At 48.9% G+C, this 16,183-nt stretch overlaps 2 protein-coding genes across 2 annotated transcripts; one reads left to right on the top strand and one right to left on the bottom strand.

Annotated features, from left to right (window-relative positions):
• Positions 1–115: 115 nt before the first annotated feature.
• On the bottom strand, positions 116–7,454 carry FAM234A (family with sequence similarity 234 member A). Its single transcript, XM_034441344.3, has 11 exons — positions 7,058–7,454; positions 6,846–6,974; positions 6,592–6,771; positions 5,583–5,713; positions 4,140–4,272; positions 3,906–4,047; positions 3,522–3,662; positions 3,162–3,240; positions 2,163–2,315; positions 1,089–1,197; positions 116–1,011 (listed from the first exon to the last, which is right to left on the bottom strand). Exons 1-11 carry the CDS (start codon positions 7,452–7,454, stop codon positions 800–802), a joined length of 1,806 nt encoding a protein of 601 aa, XP_034297235.2. The 3' UTR covers positions 116–799.
• Positions 7,146–16,175, top strand: TRAP1 (TNF receptor associated protein 1). The gene is made up of 17 exons (XM_034441342.2): positions 7,146–7,714; positions 7,916–7,998; positions 8,086–8,226; positions 8,733–8,804; positions 9,460–9,620; positions 10,001–10,110; positions 11,598–11,671; positions 12,007–12,162; positions 12,326–12,446; positions 12,539–12,608; positions 13,068–13,215; positions 13,390–13,575; positions 13,961–14,099; positions 14,365–14,450; positions 14,967–15,112; positions 15,224–15,296; positions 15,932–16,175. Exons 1-17 carry the CDS (start codon positions 7,453–7,455, stop codon positions 16,031–16,033), a joined length of 2,130 nt encoding a protein of 709 aa, XP_034297233.2. The 5' UTR covers positions 7,146–7,452; the 3' UTR covers positions 16,034–16,175.
• The last annotated feature ends 8 nt before the right edge of the window (positions 16,176–16,183 follow it).

Genomic DNA, 16,183 nt, shown 5'->3' on the forward strand with positions numbered 1-16,183 from the left:
CCCCGCCCCCATTAGGAAATCCAGTTTGTCCCAATTCCTACTCTGGTGCTGCTGGGCTGTTCCTAGCTCTTATAGGTACAGGGAGAAGCACAGAGAACAAATGACATTTCAAACATTGTGGCCAAAGTTGAATTTATTGAAATTGAAATTATCAAGGGCAGGCCATATAAATGAACTACAGCTCTACAAAGCATGTCCATCTTTGAACTGTGATAGAAAAAGAAAAAGCCACACCTGAGGCTTGGCCACAGCAAGAAAACAAGGAGGCAGAAGAATTGGATGCCCCAGTACCTGGCAATGCCAACCTGCATGGCTTGGTGCATGTGAGCTGGGGATCAGGTGCATTACTTTGGGAGCAGAGGTAGCCAAGGCCGATGGAGCTGCTCTGCAGATTCTTTTGGGAGGTCATAGGATCCAAGCCAGCTATGACTCTGAGAGGGCCCTCAAAGCACTTCCAGGGCTGATGCAGTTATACATCCAAGCTGCACAGAGTTCACTGTTCCAGGGGAAGGATGACTAAGAGGAGCCAGATGGCTAGGCACGTAACATGTTAGAACCGCCCCACCTCAGTTGCACCATCTCCAGGATCTTTCTCCTCTGGGACATGGATGCCTCTGGTGGTCAGAGAGGAGGCACAATGTCTCTCCCCCCACCCTGTTTAATCTAGTGCCTCTATGCACAATCCAGGGAACGGGATCCAAGTCCTAGTGGGGGACTAGCCAAACTGTTCCAGGAGCTGAGTGCGGTTTACCTTCTCCCTGGCTAGCTTCAGGTCTGAAAGCCTTTGGGATTATACTCCTCACCCAAAGGTACGGAATCTCATTCGGTGGAAATAGTCCCGGACATTCTGGTCAGTATCTTGGGGCATCTGGTTGAGCCAGATCACATGGCTGCTGAAAATATCTTCCTTCAGCTTCCGTTTTGAGAGGACCACTCTCCCAGGGGAGCTGCCAACCTGGGGGCCTGCCAGCAGCACGTAACAGGCATGGCGGCTTCGCTCAAAAAGCAACCCTAGAACCAAAAGGGGAAGTATAGCAGGAGCCCCCAATGGCCGGGCAATTTGGCAAACAGCTGGGGCGCCCACTCACCTTCAAAGGCCACTATGGGCTCAGTGCTGTTGCTCAGCTCCAAGAGAACAGTGGGCAGGGAGGGATGGAAAAGGTACAGCCGCTGCTGCCGACTTCCATGCCAAGATCCCTGGAGGAGAAGAGAGAGAGGGCCAGGGCCCCACAAGGAACAGTTGGGCTGGTCTACTTATGCCCAAGAGCTGCTATGCTCCTGTGACCCTTGGATGAAGACCACCCCTCCCCCCTACAATAAAGGCCACCTAATTACTCCACTTGCTGCACCCGCTATAGATGGACCTCTCTTACTATAGGGAGTCAACGTTTCGTCCAGTGACCAAAATTGACAGTGCTGAACAAAAGGATCTGTGACCCCTGCCTAACGTTCTCATCTTTGTAGCAGCCCAGTGGTCACATGATCAAAATTTGGGCACTTGGCAGCATGCCGGCCTTTATGCTCATGGAAGTGCTGCAATTCCCCTGCTCTCCCCCTCTTGAGAGGCCTGGGCCTTCTCTCTGCCCTGCCCTATCCAGATCCACTTACCTTTCTTTTCCCCTGCCCATAGTTGCACCCAGCTGGTGTGAGGTGCAACTGAGAAGCTAGTGAAGGCAATCTTCCTAGGCAGCAGCAGCCTCTCTTTTGCTAGTTTTCTAGCTGCGTGCAAAAGGGAGTGGGGGCATGGGATAGGGCAGGCTGATGGGTTTGACCTCCCAAGGCCTTTAACCCACTGGAGGTTTCCACCTGCCGGTGGACGCCGGACATCCCAAGATATCACCCACCTTAAAGCACTGCTGGATAGTTACTTAATGACCAAAAAGAAGAACTAGAATTGTGGTTGTTGAGTGAGGCAGTCATGTGTCTTGCTTAATAACCATGATGTACAACCAAGACCTGAGCACTACCTGTACAAATTCTTCCCAGAGCTTTCTGGGGGAAACTGAGCCCAAAGGAAAAGCCCACAAGGCATGGAGCTGGGAAGGCCTTCCTCCACTCCCAGTGCTAGTCAGAGTGCAGCCTCTGACTTGCTGCTGCTCTGCAAGGCACATTGTGGGCAGCTCCACCTTATTTCCATCTATTACAGATCATTCCCTACTCACAGTTTCATTTCTTTCATCCTGGTACAGGCCCCAAAAGAGGAAGATGGATCTGCGATCAACAGTTGTAAGAGTGGCTGGCTTGGGACTCTGCATTTCTGAAAGCAGCTCTACTTCCCACTTGATGATGCCAGAACTGCCCTCCATAATTGTAACCTACAGAGTAAATAGCGACTTGAAAGGACAGCTGGACTCCAGGCTGTAATCCTCTTTCTCAACCATCATTTTAGCCCAAGGATCAGGCTGACATCTGAGAGCAGGGCTGGGCAGTTACCCAACATTCGTGAAGGTGAGCACAAGCCATCACAGTTCCTCACTACCTTTTCTATACATCTTTCCAATAACTTACAGCAGATGTGTGTTTCTATCCCACAACTTGGAAAGTGGAAGAAGGCAAAGGAATCACCAGGCTCTACTGGGTGTCATTAACAGACAGAAAGTCTGGTGAATAAAAAGCTCTTTTAACTAACATGGAACTAGAGAAAGATCCAGGTGCCTTAGGAGCCCAGGGAGTTCATTTTATTCCTCTGGGCATATGTAAACTATAAAGAAGTTTAGACTAATTTGGAATTAGCTGGTAGATCATCAGCCACCACTCAATTTTTGTGCTGTAAGAAATACAATGTTCTGCATCTCAAGCTCAAACCTTGGGAATATTGCAAGCCTGGCTCATTTATTTTGGTGACCTTTTTTGGAAGTCTAATTCAAGCACCATCAAATCCAATCATATAGTTGAGTATTTTACATGATGCTGATGCCACAATGTCAAATATGTAAACATGGCAAAATTTTTTGGTGGATTTGGTACTGGCAGAGAAAAAGAGAGAAAGACAAAGCCTGTTTGTGTGTGTGTGTGTGTATGTGTGTGTGTGTGTGTGTATTTTCATGGCAACAACACCTCTCCAGGTCCCTTTGCTCCAGTAGATACAACTATACAATTGGTGCTTCTGAAGAAACCAAAGGATCTGTGTCTGCACCCCACTCGCAGGGCCCCTTGCAAACCTTTTTTGTGTCATGCGAGACTCTGCTTTCAATGGCCACAGCAATCTCATCGGGACCAAAGGCTCCCAGAACGGGCTCCCTGCAATCAGGACAGGAGATGATATTCAACCGATGGCATCTCTGGCTTTTCACCCTTCTTTCCCTATCCCAGGTTCAGCTTGCTTATGTATTCATTCATTCATTCGTTCATTCATCTCATCTCATCTGATCTGATCTGTGTGCTGCCCATCCTGTCTAGAGGTGGCTTATCCAGGGAATACCAGAAACAGGTAGCAAAGTCCTCTCCCTGCAACTCAGGAGAGTACTAAGCATTCGTGCAAGGCCGTACTGCACAGCCAACATTCCTAATACTGGCATTACCTCAGGATGTGTGGCACATCAACAACCCACAATGAATTCAGCTGCTGTCCATTCACCAGCTCCAACATAGCTGATCTTGCAACCAAAATATGGCTCCCTGATTTCTCTGTCATCTTTGTCACGTACTGAATATCTCCAGAGCTAACAGGGAATAAAAAACTCCTGTTATCCCTTGCCGGAGGTCATGCACCTCTTCTTCCAAGCCTTCAGGGCAGCAGTGCAGGTCAAACCTTGGTGCTGCAGCCACTTAAAAGCCTCTGCTTTGCGTGACAGCAGGTCAAGGGCCCTCTGCTTTCCATTCGTAAAGGGGTTGAAGCAAGCAGGGAAAATGGAAGAGCAAAGGGCTTCCGCGGATCTTAGGTCAGGAGGGATTCCAGCAGGTACCTGGCTAGGGGCACCTGTCGAGCCTTGTGAAGAATCGCCATCTCCCAATTCGCATCTTCCTTCAGGGTGGCAAGGGCTGGGCTTGCTGGGCCCACAGCCATGTGATAGAGCTCCTTCAGCGAGTAGGCAAAAAGAGCCTTTGCTAAAGCAAGCAAGAAAGGTGCAAATAAAGCAGGTTGAAGGTCAGACTGTCCTGCTGCCCTTCTTCCCCACCCCTGGAAGTTCAGGACCCACCTGTGTAGAACAGGATGTAGTGGGCTCCGCTCTTGGTGACGTGCAAGAGGTGCCCAATCAGTCCTGGCAAATGCAGGCTTCCACTGAATTTCATTTGTGTGCCAAATGTGCCTGAATAGAAGAAGCTCTTAATCTGCAGAGAAAATTGGAGCTAGGACAGTTCAGCCTAAGCAGCACTCTGGCATTTATGTTGCCTTCAAAAGGATCAGTAAAAAGCATGGAACCTTAAAAAACGGGACTAGATCATCCTTCATGGTAATAGTAGCAATAGCACTTATATACCGCTTTATAGTACTTTACAGCCCTCTCTAAGTGGTTTAGAGTCAGCATATTGCCCCCAACAATCTGGGTCCTCATTTTACCAACCTCGGAAGGATGGAAAGCTGAGTCAACCTTGAGCTGGTGTAAGTCGAACTGCCGAACTGCTAGCAGCCAGCAGTCAGCAGAAATAGCCTGCAGTACTGCATTCTAACTACTGTGCCACCACGGCTCCTAAGCGGAGTATAACCTGAAGGTTTACAGACAAGATTCTTTTCAGTATCAACACAACTTGTGCTCAAAGCTTGGGGAAAGAAAATGATTCTGGCATTAAACGAAGTATCAGTTTGAGCTGTGTAAGGCCCCTCAGGACTGTCAGAAGATCTGCTGCTCCCTGCTGACCTTCCAAGTAGTTTGATAGTGAGACACCCTGCTCTGAATTCTTCCAATGGCATTGCTCTTCCCATAAATTCCCAACATCCCCCTTTCAGTCAACTGCAAATAATCTCCCCCCCCACTAACTCTAATTCTTAAAGATAACAAGGATGAGGAAAAAGATGGAATAAAGGGAATGTTGCAATCCTTTGCTCCCATTCCTTCCCCTGATCAATTCTGCTACAGAAAGCAGGAATTTCTTAGTAACTGGTGGCCATGTCTCCAACCAGCAGTTGCTAATTGAAACACTGAGCTGAAGAACGCTGAGACCCCAGGCTCTTTACCCCGGCACCCTGTGTCTGACAGGCTGAATTGAGAAACCCAGAGGCTGAAATAAGATGGCAAGAGCTCCCTGCTATCAGTGGCTCCCAACAACTGTATTTCAGACCTGCTGCCCAGGATTCTTAAGATTCAGAAGAGCACCAATGTTAAACGCTTGGAAAAGCTGGAAGATAGTAAAACAGAAAGTTTCTATGTAAAAGTTTGTAAGAACCTAAAAGAAGAGGTAGAGTAAGATGGGTACAGGAATGCATGATGGCTTAGTATGTGGAAGACTGTATGAAATCACAGAGAAGGCAAAAAAAAAGGCTCATTAGTTTATAACACAGATCATCCAATTAATTTTGATTGCTGCGGTGTAGAAGTGATGTAGTTTATTTTTTTTTTAGACTCTGAGCCCCCATGCTGCTATGAATGTGGCCAATTCCTCTGCAACAGACAGGAGGACCCTATTGCTTCAGCAATTCTTACCTCCTCTCCTGTGGCAGCAAAGACCAAGAAATCAGGCACACCGTCTTTGTCAATATCAGGAATCTTCAGTAAGGGACTCAAGACTGTAGCGTTAGCACCAAAATTGACTGCCTCATTCCACCGAGTCTGGCCTAGAAAAAAACCAGAGTAGGTAGTGCTGATTCGGAAGCCTTGGCAGATAAGATGCCTACCTTTCTAATGTAGTGGTTTTTGATTATGGAATTCATCCTGAGCTTTCATTTTAGTTAATCACTGAATAAGTCTACTGCAATGTGTGACCTCACAAATGGCACCATTTTGACCCATCTAAGCTCTGGCATTCACCCCATCACAACTAGGAGTTCTCATGTCACCTACCTTCTAAATAAAGAAAAGGGAAAACACACTTGCTCATCTGTTCCACTTGCTCACCACAAGAAGAACCAGACTCATTTTTCTGTTTTCACTTCATCAATATTTCTAAGGATAGGAGAAAAGTGCTGCTGCTTGAGGACGAAACAGCAGACCCATAGTCTTTGCAGCTGAAGAAGGAACAAAAACCTTGCTACAAGGGGAGTCAAGATTTCCATGGATGCCGAAGTGCCATGCTTTTGCAGAGTTCCAGCAGGATCCCTTTTGCTCGGATGTCATCCTGTCTAATCTATGAAGCGTCATGCTGGATCAGATCAGAGCTTCAACAGGAGCATGTTGTTCCAGAGCTGCATTAACCCTTACTTTCAAATATGAATAGCTGCTAAACTCTGGCTACGCTGTTTACATAAACAAGATGCAGACAGAGTGCTGCCTGTGCCTTGGCTTTCGGCAGTCATTTCAGACTTACTAAAACCACACTAACAGTCCGCACTAGGAAAGCAGGGGAAATCTGTACTCCATTTATTGGCGCGCCCTACTGTGGCAAGAAGGCAAAGGTACACAGTGCATTTTTGCTTTCACATCCCTTCCTTCTGGGCGTCTCTTTGCCCCAAAACGGATCCATCTTCCCGAGGCGCCTAGCTCAAAAGGAAGGTACCTGTTTCCAGGTCGAGGAGGGCGATGGAAGCCGGATTCCCGATGATAAGGCAGGCCGGAGAGCCGCCGTGCTCCACCGAGCAGTCCATCAGGAGCAGCTCCTGGGTCACCGGTCTTTCCCACAGAGTGCTGCCATTGGTGCCCGAATGCGCCGCCAGGAAGGCGCAGGGGGTGGCGAAGCCTGCGGAGAGGGAGGGGCGGATCGGTCACACCAGCCGCGCCCGCCATTCCCCCTCCCGCGCCCCCCCCCCTTACCTCCTCCGGAGCAAGAGCCATGGTCGGCGCCGCTGGCGTTCCGGCTGCCGGGGCCGGCCTGGAAGGCCACGAACAGGTCTTGCACTCGGTCCCCGTCGGCGTCCCCCGCGCCCAGGAAGGCGTAGGCCACTGCGAGAGCGAGAGGGAGAGCGAGGTGGGTGAGCCCGGGCCTCGCGCGGCCCCAAGAGCCCCGGCCGCCCACCCGCCCTCACCAGCGTCGTCGTAGGCCCTGCTCCAGGCCGTCCGCGAGGCGGGCCTGACCGGGCAGGGGATGACGAAGGAGAAGGCGAAGGCCACGCCGAGGCAGAGGTAGAGCGAGAGGAAGAAGGCCGCGGTGCGCCACTGAGAGAGACGGCCGGGCTGCGCGCCGCCGCCAGCCTCCTTCTCGGCGTCCCGAGCCCCGCTGCCCGGCGAGGCCGGCGCCTCTCGGGCCTTGAGCGGGTGGATCTCCGCCTCCGCCTCCGGGCGCGCCATTAGGACAGCCAGCCGGGCGCCCCCTGAGCGGACACGGCGCCGGACTGGCCCGTCCTCTGCGGTCGTGACGTTACCGGCGCGCCCTCTCCGGCTGTGACGTCCCGCCAGCGCCGGAAGCGGTCGTGCCGTGGCCATGGCGCTGGGGAGGCTGTCGCCGCTGCTGCTGCTGCTGTTGGGGCGCTCTCGCCGCCGCGCCTCCCTGCCGGTCCTCCTCCGCGCCGGGCGTGAGCAGAGTACCGCTGCCTGCGTCTGCCAAGCCCCGATTGGGCTGCTCTCTGCGGCCTCCCCCGGGCCCCCCAGTTGGCCTTGTCGGCGCTCGTGCAGCAGCCGCGCCGCTGGGGACGACAAAGAGGCGCCACCGCCCCGGTCGCCTAGTAGGCCCGAGAGAGTCCCAGGTAAGCCTCCCGCCGGGCCGGAGGAATTCTCCTCGCGAGGAGTCGGGACGCAGCTCCTCTTCCCCTTGAGGGCTCCTTGGTGCTCTCTGATCCCGGTTGCTTCTTGCAGACGTTTCGTTACCCAAACTAGGTAACGCCATCAGTACTCATGCCTATTAGCACCAATGAACCTTCATTTCAACCCTGAGCTTGTTTTAGCAGGTTCCGCCTCGAAACACGAGTTCCAGGCCGAAACCCAGAAACTTTTGGATATTGTGGCCCGCTCCCTCTACTCTGAGCAGGAGGTAAGTCTTCCAGGGTGAAGCCAACAACGTGGGCTTAAGACGTCCCTTCGCTCTGCAGAGCTTAGCTTCTCTTTGACTCTTTGACAGGTATTCATCCGGGAGCTGATCTCCAACAGTAGCGATGCTCTGGAGAAGCTGCGCCACAAACTGGTCTCTGAAGGAAGGGTCTTGCCAGAACTCAGGATTGATCTGGAGACAGACAGGAGAAAGTGCCTGGTTGCCATCCAGGTAGGAGGACCTTTTTTCTTTTTCTTTTTTTTTGCATACTGTGTAAAAAGTAACATGTTCCTCTTGCTATTCACTGGATTCTCTGTCTTCAAGGGTTAGCTGAAAGTTGCTTGGCAAGTAGAGGCCAGTGAGGTTGATTCTAGGAGAATCTAGCCTTGCTTGTCCCAGAAAGGAGCTGGGAAGGGAATTGGAATGCTTTGAAAGTTTTCCCAGAAGGGAAAGTGTTTGTAATTTAGTACTGCAGCTGCGCTAAATTTTGAGCTTGATTTAAGTGACAACATGGGTTTTATGGCCTGGGAAGGAGGATTTGATTCTGCCTTTAATGCACTGCACTAGTTTTTACGCCATAGCTGTCAGAGCAAAATATCAGAAGCAGTGCTGTGAGTTAATCTGATTCTTGTATCTTATGTGGAAAGGGTGGGGGGCAGAGAAGGAGCCTGTCTCTTCCCACACATCCCGAAGTGCAGTGCTGGATATGCGAGGAACTCCTTTTGTGTTGCTTGCAGGACACTGGAATTGGGATGAACTATGAAGAACTTCTGTCCAATTTAGGGACCATTGCGAGATCTGGCTCCAAGGTAAGGTGAAGAGGGGGGCGGGTTGTAATATTGTTGCCATGGCTTTACATACTTGTGTACCTTTGAGGGACAAACAGATCCTTTGTCTTCATAAAATTTCTCATATGTTTGTTGAATAAAACTTGCTGTAGTTTTTAGCTTTGTCATTAGATTGCTTTACATTTTAAACATTTTTAAGAACATTTGTATTGATTGGGAGTAATTGATTTCATTTTGCACGTATTGTATTAATTAGGTTTATAAAGCTCCAGACTCAAGTAGCGAGACTCTGGGTAGAATAACATAAACAAATAGTAAACCGATTTGTGTGTTTGTGTGAGTGATATGCACATGTATTCATTTTTCCTTTAGTTAAAATCATGTCTGATTCTCAGAAACTGCCTTTATGCCTAAAGTGGAACGGGAACTTGACTGTCTTCCAGTTTCTAGCCTGATGCCTTAACTGCTACACCAAAATGGCTCTTGTAATTTTTATTTACAAAATATGCAGACTGCCATATTCCAATAAAGGTTTTGGGGAAGAATGCTCAGGTGGCTGTGGACTCTCAAGAATCGAAGTGGCATTTGATTCTTTGCAAACAGGGGTGGTAGCAAGGTGAGGCAGACCAGCTGGGTCCTGCTTCATGCACTTAGCCTGCTTATGTTGTATCTACAGGCCTTTCTGGATACACTGAAGAGCCAAACAGAGGCCAGCAGTAAGATTATTGGCCAATTTGGAGTGGGCTTCTATTCAGTGTTTATGGTGGCTAATCAAGTGGAAGTTTTCTCCAAGTCAGCAGAGCCAGATAGCTTTGGTTATTGCTGGCGTTCAGACGGGTAAGGATGTGGCAGAGGCTGGGCTGGGAGGCTGCAGCTGAATGGTTAAAAGACTGCATAAAATGTTCTAAGCTTTGCTGGAAAATTGAGGGGCTTTGGATTCTATCTGCCTCCCTGAGTTGGAATCCCAGAATGAAGACTTAAGTTTAGAAGGGAAGCCCTATTTTTTGCAAGACATTTCTGATACTTCTGTAGAAATTGTGCTCAGATAATGGGAGCTAAGGTATTATTTTTTACCAGGGAGACCTGGTCTTGCAATTTTTGCATTAGGATGAGAGTCAGCTATGCACTGATTACTGCTTGTAGGATAGCACTTAGTCCATGGGTTCATACTTGGTTGTAGTTTGCTTCTTTCCTCTGATTTACTTTTCTAACTCCAGTTCTGGGACGTTCGAAATTTCAGAAGCTTCTGGAGTTCAGGTTGGAACTAAAATAATTCTCCACATAAAGGAAGATTGCAATGAGTTTGCCAGTGAGGAGCGAGTCAAAGGTGAGAAATGGCAGAAGGGAGCTTGCTTGCTTTCTTATCTGTGAGTAGACACCAGTGCCATGTCTCTCAGACCAGTGGATGAGATGCAGAGTCTGACTTCGGGGAAGAAGCAGAGCTGGGTGGCCTGTCCCAACCTGTTTTGAATGGGTAAGGTCCCAGCTGTGGTCTCTGCAAATGTTGAGGGAAGCTGTCTTCTGCCCATATCCTGGTCACTGAGCCACATCTAATCCAAGGAGTTCTTGCTAGAGTAGAAGAATTAGCGGTATAACTCTTTGTACTTTCATATAGGGCAAGTTGCTTCCAAATTTTTATTTTTATTTATTTATTCAATTTATATCCTGCCCTTCTCCAAGTGGACTCAGGGTGGTGCACAGTCAGAACTAAAACACATATCAATACAAAATAAAAGAATTAAATAACTATGGCCCAAAAATTTAAAACATTGAAAACTAAAACCCATTTGACAATTTAAAAAGCTAAAAAGACTAAAAAAAGGGGGGGGGAGGGGTTTCATGCCAGCCCTGCTTGATGGAAACGTTTTTAGGGCATGGCGAAAACCCCGGAGATCCGATATCCTTCGTATCTCCAGGGGCAAATCGTTCCAGAGGGCAGGAGCTGCCACAGAGAAGGCCCTCCCCCTGGGGGTCGCCAGCCGACATTGCCTGGCCAACGGCACCCTGAGGAGTCCCTCTCTGTGGGAGCATACTGGTCGGTGGGAGGCTATCGGCGGCAGAAGGCGGTCCCACAAATACCCAGGTCCCATGCCATGGAGCGCTTTAAAGGTGGTGACCAACACCTTGAAGCGCACCCAGAAGACCACTGGAAGCCAATGCAGCTCACGCAGGAGAGGTGTCACATGGGAGCGCCCCCTCGCTCCCATAATCCCCCGCATGGCCGCATTCTGCACCAGTTGGAGCCTCCGGGTGCTCCTCAAGGGGAGCCCCAAGTAGAGAGCATTGCAGTAGTCCAGGCAGGAGGTGACCAGTGCCTGAGTTTGGGGAAAATTTGGGGAAAAACGCCCTTGGCTTGGCCAACTAAGAAATAATAGCTGTAGATGCTTTGCAGAATGCTTTCAAAATGTCTTGTGTGTAACCCCTTGCCATTTAATAGGATCTGTTTTTTTAAAAAAATTTTGCCCATTCCTTCAGCGTAGCCCTGGTTAGCCTCTGCGGGAGCATATTTCAGGCCCTCCAAGTAATGCTTCTGAAGATGACTGGAAATAATATTTTTGGAGATGGTGCCTAGCCATGAAAGACTTGGTAGCTTAATTGCAACACTTAGAGTGGGTTTTAGAATTGAATTAGTTCAGAAAAAACTTCATTACATAATATATTATGTCCCATACTGCAGTTTTGAATTTCTTCAATTGTATACTGGCTGCCTGTGATTAGCGCCTGGTCCCAATTACATATTGGATGGATGAAGATCCCTACTGGGGAAGCAGAGGGAGTTGGCAGAGTTTTCAGCCCATCTTTTTCCTTTTCTAGACATCATCAAAAAGTATAGCAACTTCATCGGCTTTCCCCTCTATCTGAACGGGCAACGTGTCAACACCCTGCAGGTAGAGCAGATACTGAGTGGCCCTCGGAGCTGGCCTTGAGCTAAATGGCATTAGCAAGCAGGCGTCCCACAATCCTCTGGCATCTTCTGGAAGACCTTTGTGGAGGAAATGCCAGCTGGCCTTTTCTACCCTGTCACCCATGTAGTATAGAAACACTTAATTGTTCCCTATGATTATTTGGATCTCATGTGGTTTTTCGGATTGATAAAAATTACTGCCGGCTCCATCTGCAAAGTACTGCTACGTTCATGGAAACTCACCCTTTTCTCCTTCATTGGTGTTCCTGTTTTAGGTATGTGGCTAGCTTCAACTAAGGATGTCTTCTCTCCACTCAGGCCCTTTGGATGATGGACCCCAAGGAGGTTGGAGATTGGCAGCACACGGAGTTCTACCACTTTATCGCCCACGCATATGACGAGCCTCGCTATACCCTGCATTACAAGACCGATGCACCTCTCAACATCCGCAGCATATTTTACGTGCCAGGGTTGGTGAGTGGGAAGGATGGGTAGCCTTGCCTTGTTTGGCTGGCCTTAGATCTAAAACTGACGTGTGAGGAGATTGTAACAGTGTGTCATCTCACCTCAGGAGGAAGGTTTTTGCACTGCAACTATGATTTCCATCTGTTCTTCCCTTTCTTTCATAACTTCCTAGAAACCTTCCATGTTTGATGTGAGCCAGGAGCAAGACTCTGGTGTTGCCCTGTACACTCGCAAGGTCCTGATCCTAACCAAAGCTACTGAGATTTTACCCAAATGGTTACGTTTCCTGAAAGGTAGTCAGAAGAGCTCTATTTAGGAGAAAGAGGCTGGAGATTGATGGGATTGTTGCAGGACACAACTTATCTCTTTATTTAACCCCTTGCAGGGGTTGTGGACAGTGAGGATATCCCCTTGAATCTCAGCCGAGAATTGCTTCAAGACAGTATCCTTGTCAGGTGAGGAAGAAGTTTGGTTCAAATGGTCTTGGTGGGCAGTGACTTACAGCTTCTCTGGAACTTGCTCTGTCAATCTGCAATCTGAAGACCTAATATTTTTGAAGGTGATGTCCTAGCATGGTTGATATAAAAACTGGTAGTTTCTGCCTATCTGGGAGTCAATTTGTTTGATATTTTATCATTCTAAGCAAGTACAGAAGAGGTCTATCAAAAGAGAATCCAGACATACTCAGACCTACTATGATGTCACTTAGCAATTCAGCTCACTTGTGGAACTCTCTCTCCCTTGCAGCCTGAGATCCTGATAACGCTGGGATGGTTTGGATCAAATCAGGCATGAGTTGTGGAGAAATAATGCCTCACAGTTACTGCCAGTTTTTGCTTTGCAGAAAGTCATATCCTCTTGTTCCATTTCTTCTCTTACTAATTGATGCATTATTGTTTGAACTTCTTGTGTAGAAAGCTCAGAGAGGTTTTGCAACAGAGGCTGATCAAGTTCTTCATTGATCAGAGTAAGAAGGACCCTGAGAAATATGCTACATTCTTTGAGGACTACGGGCTGTTTATCCGCGAGGGAATTATCATGCTGGCTGAGCAGGAAGCCAAGGTATTGGGAGTGACCAAAGAGGCTCCCACGTCTCTGAAGCCCTCTGTCATGGTTCCTTTTCTTTGATAATTAGAGCCCTACATAAGAGAGACCAATTGGGACTAGTTGTGGAGGGAAGGGGGGCAAGCACACCTACCTTCCTTTCCCTCATGACTGACAAAACTTTCCTCCCAGGAGGAAGTAGCAAAGCTGTTGCGCTACGAGTCCTCAGTGCTACCTCCAGGCCAATTAACCAGCCTCCCAGAATATGCTAGCCGTATGCCAGCTGGCAGTAGAAATATCTATTATCTATGTGCGCCCTCTCGCAACTTGGCTGAGCACTCTCCATACTATGAAGCAACAAAGAAGAAAAATGTTGAGGTGAGCAAAGAGATTCAGAGGCTGGAGCTAAGAAAAGTGAAGGTGGGTTCTGGGGAGGATGCAGCGGTATTGGTGCTTGGTTTGTGATGTTTCCCACCTGGAGCAGAATTTGGTGCTGTTGTTGCATCAACTTCATTCTGCAGGAAGCTCTGCCCTTTTCCCACGGGATGGGAGAAGAGCTCAGAGTACTATATTTGACTCATAGTTGCTCAGGCTTCCTTTCACCATCTGATGAGATGTCACCAGTTCTACCAACTTGCTGTAAATGGTAGGAACTGGATTTTAAGATTGCTGGAGACTTAGCCATGCTTAGTGGTTGGGAATTTCCCAAGGGATCTATAATCCAAGCTAAATGATCGTACACCTCCCCTCTCTGGACAACCAGGTGCTGTTCTGCTATAAGCAGTTTGATGAGCTGACTCTTCTGCACCTACGAGAGTTTGACAAGAAGAAACTGATCTCAGTAGAGACAGATATTGCTGTTGATCACTATAAGGAGGAGAAGTTTGAGGAAAGTCACTCAGGTAGGTGCCTAATGGGAATCATTTCTGATCAATAGGGCCTGCCTTGGCCAGAAACGATTGCCTTATGCTGTGGTGAAGAAAATACATTATTGTGCTGTCAGTCAGCCTTTGATTTTGAGGGGTGTGTGTGGAGAGTAAGGAAGAGTTGCTATCAGTTACTTGTAGAAAGACCAAGGAAAGGCTTGTTAGATCCCTTTGGAGATGGAATGACTGGAAAGAGCACCGATTCTCTTCTCAAAATGCTGCTTTCATCCTCCCATTGCAGCTGAAAATCGCCTGAGCTCCCAAGCGGTGGAGGATCTCCTGGCCTGGATGAGGAATGCCCTTGGCTCACGGGTCACCGCTGTCAAGGTGAAGAGATGAGGGAGGCCATGCTCAGTGGGTGAGGTGGGGGGAGCCGTAGAGCCCCCCCCCGGGCTGTGTCGTCCTAGGGAGCCTGGGCTACAGCTGTGTTTCCCATACCACGTATCCCCAGTGGGATGAAGAGCGTAGAGAAGGAGTGGGTTAAGCCTGGCTCTTGTGCCTAGCATGCCTGGACAGCCCCTCCCGCCCCATTGCCGCACTTGTTGAACACCCATAGCAGCCATCCTCTTTCCCAAGCTGCTTCAAGCACTCCTTGCAGATGGAATCTTATTGCTGAGTCCTACTTGAGCTCCCTCCCCATTTCAGATCTCTGAAGCCTGTGCTTAATGGGCATTTCTGTTGGTGGTTGTGATCAGCTACTTCTGCAGCAGCATGTGAAATGCCACAATGGCAAGGGGAGGAGTGAGTCTGCCTAGAGTCAGCAGGCTGAGGGAGGAAAATTATTTGTTTAAGCTTGGCAGTTTCTGGGATGTAGAGCATGTTCAAAGGTGTTGTTGCCTACAGGTAACTCCACGTCTGGATTCACATCCAGCCATGATCACAGTGCTGGAGATGGGTGCTGCCCGCCACTTCCTGCGCATGCAGCAGCTAGCAAAGACTAGTGAAGAGCGAGCCCAAATCCTGCAACCCACGCTGGAGATCAATGCCGGGTATAGGAAAGAAGTCATCTGGGGGACTGAGGCTAATTTTGAAGGCATGTCTTAGGGAAGGGTCTTCTCCTTCCTGGCCTGCAGCTCTTACTTTGTTGCTTTTTTCTCTAGACATACACTAGTCAAGAAACTCAACCAGTTACGAATTGAGCAGCCTGACCTGGCCCAAATGCTGCTTGACCAGGTGAGTTGCATCGACTGCTGCAATATGCTGACTCTCTAAACCACCTAGAGTGGGCTGTAAAGCACTGAAGTGGTATATAAATCTTAAGTGCTATTACTATTCCCCAGTGTCCCTGCTTAGTCTCTTGTAATCCCTTTTTCTCCAATGATTGTAAATTCAAACACCAATTCTCTTCTTGCTAATTGTTAATTTTGAGGTGGATTTTGCTTTGTATTGGGAGGAGGTTTATTTCTACCCCTATCTTGTTCTTCACACTTGTGTCAAGTAGGTGGGTACGAGCCCATCTATGTGCTGCTAATCCTTAGGGCACCACTCTGGCTGCAGAAACATTTTTCTTCCAGAATGAAAAAAAAAATAAAAGGGCAGAAAATAAGAAACGATAGCTTTTCAAATTCCTGTTATTAGCTGAAATAGTTGGGTTAGATCCTGCTGGCACGTAAAGATGAGGGAGTTGGGAAGAGTCACGTTAGCTGAACAGGGCCAGGTCTCCTTGCTGCCCCCAGTGGGCAGAGGAGAATCTGGGCACCTCCTCTTTACCCTCCTGGTCGAGAGCAGGATCCCAGCCCTGCGCTTTCTGGCTGCATTCCGACTCTGACCACCTCTGGCTCCTCCTCCTCCTCCTCCTTTGGCTGCAGATCTATGACAATGCCATGATAACGGCAGGACTGAGCGAAGACCCCCGGCCGATGGTGAACCGGCTGAACGAGCTGCTTGCCCGGGCCCTGGAGAAGCACTGAACCAGCTCCAGGGCTAGAAGCTCAGCGGCCTCCTGGGGCTGCCGCCTTCACCTCTCTGCCTGGCTTCCCAGATGGGGCAGCCTGGTGCAATAGAAATTGTGCGACGTCTCGGATAAAATGTACAATAAAAGTCGTAGACGGATCCTGCTT

This window comes from Pantherophis guttatus, chromosome 14 (assembly GCF_059756535.1).
Source record: "Pantherophis guttatus breed Tessera chromosome 14, ASM5975653v1, whole genome shotgun sequence".
NCBI lineage: Eukaryota > Metazoa > Chordata > Lepidosauria > Squamata > Colubridae > Pantherophis > Pantherophis guttatus.

What these genes read in the sequence shown, in the direction of transcription:
- TRAP1 (XM_034441342.2), top strand. Translation starts at nt 7,453, where the DNA reads ATGGCGCTGGGGAGGCTGTCGCCGCTGCTGCTGCTGCTGTTGGGGCGC. An exon ending in AACGTGTCAACACCCTGCAG is followed by an intron (nt 11,672 to 12,006) that starts GTAGAGCAGATA and finishes CTCTCCACTCAG; the next exon opens with GCCCTTTGGATGATGGACCC. An exon ending in CACGGGTCACCGCTGTCAAG is followed by an intron (nt 14,451 to 14,966) that starts GTGAAGAGATGA and finishes TGTTGCCTACAG; the next exon opens with GTAACTCCACGTCTGGATTC.
- FAM234A (XM_034441344.3), bottom strand. Translation starts at nt 7,454, where the DNA reads ATGGCCACGGCACGACCGCTTCCGGCGCTGGCGGGACGTCACAGCCGG. An exon ending in TGGCTCTTGCTCCGGAGGAG is followed by an intron (nt 6,772 to 6,845) that starts GTAAGGGGGGGG and finishes CCCTCTCCGCAG; the next exon opens with GCTTCGCCACCCCCTGCGCC. An exon ending in AGGATGAAAGAAATGAAACT is followed by an intron (nt 1,198 to 2,162) that starts GTGAGTAGGGAA and finishes CTTCTCCTCCAG; the next exon opens with GGATCTTGGCATGGAAGTCG.